At 32.4% G+C, this 10,139-nt stretch overlaps 1 protein-coding gene across 1 annotated transcript; it reads left to right on the top strand.

Annotated features, from left to right (window-relative positions):
• Positions 1-1,793: 1,793 nt before the first annotated feature.
• On the top strand, positions 1,794-9,040 carry LOC134710133 (AN1-type zinc finger protein 3 homolog). Its single transcript, XM_063570348.1, has 6 exons — positions 1,794-1,952; positions 3,317-3,357; positions 6,255-6,308; positions 6,884-7,112; positions 7,601-7,737; positions 8,467-9,040. The coding sequence occupies exons 1-6, from the start codon at positions 1,900-1,902 to the stop codon at positions 8,616-8,618; spliced, it is 666 nt and encodes a 221-aa protein (XP_063426418.1). The 5' UTR covers positions 1,794-1,899; the 3' UTR covers positions 8,619-9,040.
• The last annotated feature ends 1,099 nt before the right edge of the window (positions 9,041-10,139 follow it).

Raw genomic sequence — 10,139 nt, 5'->3', positions numbered from 1 at the left:
CTAACAACGGATCCTGGAACGACCATATTGAATATATAGTTTCTAAAGCTTACAAAAGAATAAATATAATGAGAAAAATGAAAAATGTTCTTGATAGATTTTCACTTGAAAAAGTTTATATATCATTTGTTCGGCCGATTCTCGAATATGCCGATGTCGTTTGTGACTCCCAAAATCAGAATTTGATTGCTAAACTTGAAAATATCCAGCTTGACGCAGCGCGTATCGTCACGGGGGGTACTAAACTTACCAGTATAAACAATTTATATATTGAAACTCGATGGGAAAAATTATCTGAAAGACGACGCAATCATAGACTAATTCATTATCACAAAATTTTGAATAATAAAACTCCAGAGTATTTAAGAGACTTATTGCCTGATTCAGTAGGAAGTAGGCATGATCATAATACAAGACAAAGAAATAATATTACCCAAGTCAACACACGGACCCGTTTATATTCTGAATATTTCATCCCTGCAACAACAAAACTATGGAACACTCTTAACTTGAACATAAGAAATGTGAATCTCTATCATTATTCAAAAAACAAATTAGTACCCAAAATAGTAAGGTCCCAACGTATTATTATATAGGACATCGTCTTGGTCAAATTCTTCATGCTCGCTTAAGAATGGAATCAAGTTCTTTGAATTCTCACCTTTTCGTTCGTAATTTAGTAGACTCTCCAAATTGTCGTTGTGGTGATGTAGAAACAAATACTCACTTTCTGTTATCTTGTCCTATATACATTAATTTAAGACATGAACTATAAGATTCTATTTCAGTTCTTCCTGTCCAAGTAAACACAAAAACTTTGCTTTTTGGATCAACGGTACTCTCAGATGAGCAAAATAGTATTTTATTCAGTTTGGTGCAAAAATATATTATTAAAAGTAAACGTTTTAACCCTTGATGTTAATGCCTCATCGCTCAATAGGAACCCAAGCATTTCACACTGTATAAATTACAATTATTCACGTTTATTTATTATTATTTTTATTTTATTTTTCTCATGAATTTTTTTTTTTCTTCCTTTTTCACCTTTTTCATATTCATATATTTATTACAGAGCATGCCAGTATTTATATTTATGTATTGTTCAAATAAGTGTATTATGTCTGTAAAGGGAGACAGATTTGTAAAAGCAAATTGCTTGTTTCTGAATCCCTAATATTATTTCATTGTTTAATATGTTTAATGTTGATTTATCTGAATAAATATTGTTTAAACTATATAAACTGAATATGACCTACAGGCCGATCGTGCAAGGGCTGTGTATAGCAAGTCAAGGTCGTTAATAACTTCCATTTGTTATGCGGGTATCTACTTGTTAAAAGCTGGGACTATTAATTTAGTATTTTGAAAACAAATATATGATTTAATTCAGTTTCTATGAAAACCGTCATTTTGTAATGACCAAAAGTTTAAAGCTAGATCTATGTCTCAGTTGATGGCAACTCTAACAGTGTCTATTCGTTTTCATTAATGAACAATTACCTGGCCTTGGAACCGTCTATATCCAAAAATGTGCCCTATAGTGCTGTTTAGCTCAGATTTGCACGAAATAATATATTAGTTTGAGTAATACAGAGGCCACCTTAAAATACTAAAAAAATATTCATATTCAACATATTTAACATGGGTGCTGAAATGACTACATCGGTTGCCGAATATTGCAATTTGACACGAGTACTGATATTCTAATATTTTGACTAGATGTTTTGTTCAAAGAAAGATAACTCTATCTAAGAAATTCACTTTGTATGTTGCCTTTTGACCCCGGAAGCACTCAAGACGCCCTCTATTGGCAGGTCGAATTAATCGCTGGCGATTGTCAATCCGTCAGTCGCCAGGAACCATCTATTTTGCCCTGGAAACTACAGTTTCATTGCAAAAATGGAGGATTCAAAGAGTAGTGACCAGCTATTATGTCCGTGTGGGTTTTACGGGTAAGAATAAAGAAGATCGGTGGGAAATAAACCGATTTTTCTTTCATTAATTGTTCAGACCCGTTCATTTGTTGACAAGTGTTGACGCATCATCGCATGTCAACATCTGTAAATCTTAAGCAGATAACAGCATGATTATTCCCATTCGTTCAAACACAATTGATTCTCACCATAATGTTAATGGGTAACAATTCTATGGCCCCTTGAAGAGACAATTATAACTTAAAAGTGATTTTAAATTGCAATTATCTTGATTATAGAAGATTAAGATTAGCTATTTATGAGCATAAGATTACAAATTACATTTGTTGGGACAAGAAGTGACCAGCATAATGGTTCAGCTTGATAAATAATGCTGGTTTCAGCATATTAAGGTCAATGAAAAAGAACATATTGGTAATATGGTCACTTGGGATTGTTAGAGGCTGCCAAATTTTGCATTGTCATACTAGAGGGGGGATAGGAGGGTCCTGATCCCGAAAATCCCGGGCTTAAAAACACTAAATCCCGAGGTCCCGAAATTAAATAAAGGAAATCCTGAAATCCAAAAACAATCCCCGGATCCTGAAAGGGGCAATCCCGAAATCCCGAGGTTAAAAACAGCCTATCCCGGAGTCCCGATAAAGGTCCTATCCCCCCTCATATATACTAGTCATGAAATGAAAGTTAATTCATACATGTAAACTGAGTTCAAAATGAAAAAAATATTCCATAACTTAACAGATTGTCCTGTTGGACACTAGTCCCATGCCGTAGACTAGTAAATTTTATTCTGGACTGATGAGCGTTTCAAGCCGTTGGCAAAACTTTGTTAAGACGCATGAGAAAAATGTCTTAATATTGGAACATGCTTCTTGAGAATGTACATCAAAACATACTGATTTGGGCAAAATAAGTTTTTGTTTCGTTAGAACATGATTAAAATTGCCCTGGTTAATGTTTAATCCATTTATTAATTAGAAGCGTCATATTCAATTTCCTTATCAAAGCTCTTGTCAAACATTATTTATTTTCATATATTTTCTTTGTCTGTCCGACATTGAAAATTTGAAATGTTTGTGCGAGATTCACGGGAGGCAGACCAGCTATGACCAAAATCAGTATTCTTAATATGATATCTACAGTACAGATACATGACTGGCATATACATGTACATGATAAAAGACTCATAGAACATTAATGAACAAGCACTTCTATTTCCAATCTCAACATTTCTCCCTTATTAGTTTCTAAAAGAGGAGTCATTTCTCCCTATGATTCTGAAGCAAAGTCATTAGTTTGTGACCTTCTTTCTGTTTCAATTATTATGATTATTATGGTAAAACATGTATACCGGTAATTATTGATGTTTTTGCTTTTTGTAGATCAGCAAAGACCATGGGACTCTGTTCAAAATGCTACAAAGGTAAGTTTACATGTAGATTATTGTGACTTGGATGGAGAGCTCAGAGTTGTCTCATTGGCTCTCATACCACATCTTCCTATATCTAATTAATACTTCTACACATTCCTATCAAATGTGTAACGAGTGCATGCAGTCAGCTTACATGTGCTATGATGTGGATTACTAACCTACTATTATGCCACTTAAAAATTTATGTGTGGTTCCAGTGACCTACTTTTTAGTCTCAAAAATAGCCACGCTTAATTTTGTTGTCATATTTTATTAAGGGCTGTTCAAGTCAGAATGTTGCTCCCATAGACTCGAAGTAAAAAAAATAATCCCTACCTACATGAATCAGTATACATGTATGTAAAAGTCCTTTTTGAAATTAAAGTACAAGTAGATGTTTTGGATAAAGATTATTTATGGAACTTAAACAAATTTAGTTTGTTTTTATTAAAAAAACACATGTATACACGACATCATGTATAAAGTTCTCAATAGTTCATGAGTGTCTTTGTGTCTTTCTGAAAACATCTTTAATAAGATTAAATGAAAAATGAATATATTGCAAATTTTTCAAAAGTTTTGCATTCTGAATATTTTAAAGCACATGCATGAACTTTATTTTCCAAAAGAAATATTGTACTGAATTCTTATACATATAACTTATACATATAACTTATACATATAAAAAAGAAGATGTGGTATGATTGACAATGAGACAATTCTCCACAAGAGACCAAATGACAAAGAAATTAGCAACTATAGGCCACTTTACTGCCTTCAACAATAGCAAAGCCCACTCTGGATAGTCAGCTATAAAAGGCCCGAAATGATATGTAAAACAATTCAACATTGTTCAAACAAGAACACTAACTGCCTAATTTATGTACAAAAAAATGAACGAAATACAAATATGTAACGCATGATAAACAAACGACAACCACTGAATTACAGGCATATACATACAGAATGTGGCTGGGTTAAACATGTTAGCGGGATTCCAATCCTCCCCCTAACCTGGGACAATAATAAAACAGTACAACATAAAAACAAACTATAAAATTAGTTGAAAAAGACTAACTGATCAGAAGGATACAAATACTACACAGAGTAGGCGTGTCCAGGTACTTATAGCATGTATAGTATAACTAATCGCCGTATTTGAATATAAAAAAAATAAGACAACGCGTGACCGAACGACGTACTAATTAAACGAGTGCGCAGCTCAAGTTTAATCCATAGTGGCGTTCGGTCATAAGTTGTCTTATTTTTTATATTCAAATACGGTGATTAGTTATGATTTTTATTACATTGTCAAATTACTTTTATTTATGAAATTAATGTAGAAAATGTAAGGAACTATATGGTTTTTCTACGCATGTTTTGTTTCGACTTTATCGACGTCTTGACAACGCCTATTGTTGTATGACGTCAGAGAGTGAAATAACCACGTTTATTTCACATGTGAAACTATCGGATTTATCTAACTGGGAAATCAATGTAACTCATTGCAACCAATGTAATAATTATATATATCCCAACAGCAAAAGACACTAAGAACTGATCTGAGAGTACTCCAAATTACTGACAGCTAGTTCAAAGCCACTAACAACAAATAAAAAATCATGCTCTAAGACTAGATGTATACTCTAAGAAAGACACTTACTGATTTTTTTTCGGAGAAAATGATAGTGAATGAGTGTAAAGTATCTTTACGTTTATTTCAAATGTAGTATTCAGTGTACAAAGTTATAATCAGATTTGGGATCCAGGAATTTTCATAAGTGGGGGCCCACTGACTGACCTAAGAGGGGGCCCACTCCAGTCACGCTTCAGTGATTCCCTATATAAGCAGCCTAATTTTTTCCCAGAAGTGGGGGGCCTGGAACCCCTTAAATCAGCCTCTGACATATGAAAATCAAATGAATAGATACATAACTATTCATTTGCCGGACATCATATTACTCTTTAAGAATTGTATTTTACCGGTATTGAACTGTTTGTGTCGGTATTGACCACTAGCCCAGTCATTACCAGTGTTTTCCCTAGAAATGTTTTGAAGGATGGTGGGATTGGCTGAATGGATGGTGGGCATGAATTTTGAAGGATGGGGACTTGTATATAGAGTAATAAAGAATTTCAAGATTTGAAGGATGGGGGCCTAAATTAATGCATGGGGGTACCACCATGCATAAACCCTCTAGGGAAAACACTGCATTACTAGTTATTTTTCCTGGATTTTTTACAACCTTAAGAAGATGTGGTATGAGTGCCAATGAGACAACTCTCCATCCAAGTCATAATTTTTTAAAAGTAAATTATTATCGGTCAAAGTACAGACTTCAACACATAGCCTTGGATCACACCACACAACAAGCTTCAAAGGACCCCAACAATTACTAATGTAAAACCTTTCAAATGGGAAAACCAAACTTGTTTCAGGAAAAATTAAAAGTTGCTTACTACTATATGAACATTGATATTAATATCTTAAATTAAATTTTCACCTGGTAAATTTTTCCCACTTAATTATTAATAGATGGTATTTATTAAAATAATTCTGTTATTTTCACACATAGACAAGCTGTGACCAACAGAGGTGATACATGTACACAGTGTATATCTCACATAAAACAACATGTATTTGTACATGTATCTCCTCATATAGTGTTGATATAGGCTAGCTATAGGTGTAGTACAAAACATGGAAGTATATATTTTTAAAAGCAGAAAGTTTTTTTCCTAAAAAATCAGCAATAAATTTACTGTTATTTTGTGTTTTTTGCTCTGCATGTAATGATTTTATGTCTTGATGGTTACCCCACAAGGCCCACATCCTTTCTTTTCTATTCGGAATAACTAAAGTTCATTTGACCTAATATGAATATTCAATTGAAGTTATTCTTTTTCAGAAAAGTCAAAAGATGTAATGAAAAGTGCACCAGATCACATGATTCCAACAAGTGGTTTGTATTTTCCTAAATATCCAGCTGTATGCTATTGTCCATTTTCTCACATTGCACTGAAAATACAAATAGATCTCCTGCATATTCTGCAATGTGTTTTTTCAACTTCCTGAAAAATTAAAAACTTAAGTATCAGTGAACAATCAACAGATAAAATCATCAATCTTATACCATTAATTCAAATGGGAAAATTGTGTAGGGATCAAATCCCAAGGACAATTAACTCTGCTGTATAGACATCAGGTAGGGTGACTAGATAGTGGTCCCTTTTTAAAGTTGAATCATTAAGCTGGAAAAAACATACAGATTATAAGTACATGTATGCAGGAAATAATTGAGGCTGGATGTAAAAAAAGAAACATCTCATGAGTTTTTGTTTTCAACATATAATAATGGATATACAGTATAACAGAGTGAATCACTAACAATTATCAACAATAAATATTCACTGAGAAAAATAACCATCAATGATTATTTTAACCAAGTCACAGGACACCTTGTAGGTTTTTGTGAAAGTATGCTGTGCAAAAAAATGAATACTTTTATGGCTAAGATCAATATGCATTAATTTTCAGAGCCAGCTTGTGTGTCAGTCAGTTCAACCTTTCCAGAAGCAAGCAGCTCAAAGGAAGATATTAGTGATAAAGTACAATTAAATAATATATGTGGTACTAATAATAGTACAAATGGGACTGTGATTAACACAAATGATAAAAATACAAATGGGAATAATTCACCTTCACCTACATGTAGTACCTCAACTGAAAATGCAGGACTGTCACCAGAAAAGAAAGGCAGTAAAAGGTAATTTGAAGTCATGTGACAAAGACCTTTATAAAGAGCTTCAAAAGGGGTATCCAAAGCTGAAAATAAGGAATATACATATACATTAAACATTTTATGATTTAAATGGTTAAAAACTTGGAAAAGACTTACGATATCATGAGCTAAAGTGAATGGCCACAACATGTTGATACCAAAAATAGGTATAGGTAGTAGAATGTTGACTAAAACAAGCAAGGAAGTATTAGGAATGTCTTAAATTTGAAACAATTCTTAAAGTCTTCATATCATAAACACAAATAAATAGCATATTATACTAAAGTGCTAGATAAAGCCTTAAGCTTCATATATGAATAATTGACTATACAGAAACTTTTGACAGACTTGTGTGACATAAAAAAAAGCTATGAAGTATTGGGTATAGAAAATGTATAGATATGTATAAATTATAAAATTTAAATAATAATATTGTATTGTATATTTCAGTGTCTAATAATTATTTATTTTAGGGATATATCAAATGTTGAAGCAGATTCCACACCTGAATCAACCCCAGAAAAACAAAGTCAGAAAGTGAAGAAAAGGTGTTTTCAATGTAAATGTAAACTAGAATTGGCACAACGCCAGATTGGAAGATGTAAATGTGGTAAGTGGTCACATCTTTCTCAATTATCACTGGAATGTTTGTGGTTTTCAAAGTTTCACAGATTATTTTAGTTATCTGTCACATGTACAAGGGTAGGAATGCCCATTATCGTCAGGCGCCAAACAGTCATTTGCTATCATTAGGATCAAATTGGTTACTGTGATTCGTCAAAATATCCTAATCATGATTTGTCAGAGGTCTCAAATAATTATAGTTAACGTTTTTTGGGGAGGATATTTAACGTCATTTTGCATTGGCAAGAATTTTTACCACATGTACTATTCATCATGAAGGTACCCCCATTATGACCCTCATGTATGCTTTAGAAGCATTGTTGAAACTGATTATCACAAACGCATTCCCGATTTTAAAGAATTATTTCCCCTTACCAAAACTGTCAAGTATTTGACCATGTTGCAACCTACCAACTACACATTTAGAACTTCCATTTATAGATTGTGCATTATTTAAGGTCTCTCTGCATTTATTATTTGTTTACTTTCATTTATGATTGCTGCCTTTTTATAGACATTAAGAAAATAATATCCAACATATGAAAATTGAATATTACATAGAAGACACAAATACCGTGAATACAGGATATTATTTAGTCTTCTTGTCATTGAACAACATTTGAAATGAAAAGGGGGAATAACTCTAACCAAATTGGAAAACAATATCAACAGAATGTGTTCTAAAATTAAAATTACAAGATTATATCTATTTCAGACAATGTATTCTGTGCATTACATAGACTTCCAGAGTTACATAATTGTGATTTTGACCACAAAGAAGATGGCCGACGAGAGGCAAGAGAAAAAATGGTCAAACCAGTCAGACATCTAGGAACATCATTCAAACGTCTTGATACTGATACCTGAGGGACTGCAAAAACCGTTAACAGATGCAACTTGATATGCAACCTGCTTCCAACAAAAAATTGATAATGACAATAAATTAATATTTCACGGAAGTGTGAAACATACTTCTACTGTTTATGCATGAAAATTTGAATTTGAAGTTTTTTTGTCTGTTGCACAGCTATTTAACCCATTTTATGTAGAATGTTGATGCTGTGTAATAAAATATGCTAGAGGTGTGATTTCTTTGATGGTGAACATTTGAAAGAGTAGTAATACACTGAACTATTTATACTATTTTCTTTGTATGTCATTAGAAGAACACATTGACCATGTTGACCAATGACTGCTAAAAATAGTAATACTGAAAACTGGGAAATATTTGTGACTTCTATATTTTCATTATATACCAGCAAGATCTTATGTCAGTGAAAATAAATGCATTTACACAGCAAATGCGAGATAGAACTGAAAAAAAAAAGGAGATCAAAGCAGCAAATTATAAAATACAATTCACGAAAATATCCTTTCTCAGTATGTACATTTTAGCGTTGAGTAGAATCATTGGTGTATTTGTTTATTTATATGAACTGACGTATTGTGTAATAACATCTATAGTTACCATTTGCAGTTCAGGGCTATTCCATTGAAATGTATGTGGGAGGGTAGGAAGGGACTTTAAGAATATCCTTACAACCAAAAACTATTTTTTAGATAATTTAGCATATTGGTAATTGATGCATATTTAATAAAGACCCATGACCCACATTCAATAATTAAACTTCCTTTCCTACTCTCCCTCGTACATTTTAATGGAATAGTCCTAATTTCATATCAATCACCATACACAGATTATCTGACACATGTATCTATTTCTGGTGCTATGAATTCTTGTTTGTCTATAAATATTTGATTTGCTTTATTTATGTACATGATCTTCATCTCCTAAGAAGACTTTTGATCAAATATTACATATTTGAAAATGTTCTTGTCTAAAACAAACACCTTAAGTATAAGATCTTTAGCTAATAGCTCTGGTCTCTGGTTGATATTTGTTTTATTTGCAATCATACCACATCTCTTTATTTTAATTTACATGATTTTCGTAAAACAAACTCCTTTCAAGATAATACAGTCTGCTAATATAGGATGCCTGTGATGTTGGAGGGATTAGGAAAAGGGAATTAAATTTAATATGTAGCATACCAGTCAAGTGAAATTCACTCCTTAACATGTCCCAGAAATTGATGTCAAATTCCCTAATGCTAAATTCAAAAGACAATCGTTTATCAGAATACAAAATGTACCTTATTTAAACCTCATTGTGAAGACTGTTTCGCTTTTAGTGCTTTTCATTGTGTTGCATTTTCAAGTCTTGTGATGGCTGTTCCAAAAATGAATGTGAACGGGTCGGGAGGCAATTTTATAAGAAATATAGTATAGACACTAAATTGTTTTAAAAATTTGGTATTTTATACTATTAAACTAACGAAGAAAAAAAACAAATGAAGAGAAAAACTTTTGGAATATTTTTTTTATAGT

The sequence above is a fragment of the Mytilus trossulus genome, chromosome 3, assembly GCF_036588685.1.
Source record: "Mytilus trossulus isolate FHL-02 chromosome 3, PNRI_Mtr1.1.1.hap1, whole genome shotgun sequence".
Classification (NCBI taxonomy): Eukaryota; Metazoa; Mollusca; class Bivalvia; order Mytilida; family Mytilidae; genus Mytilus; species Mytilus trossulus.
This window is presented reverse-complemented; position numbering and strand designations above follow the sequence as displayed.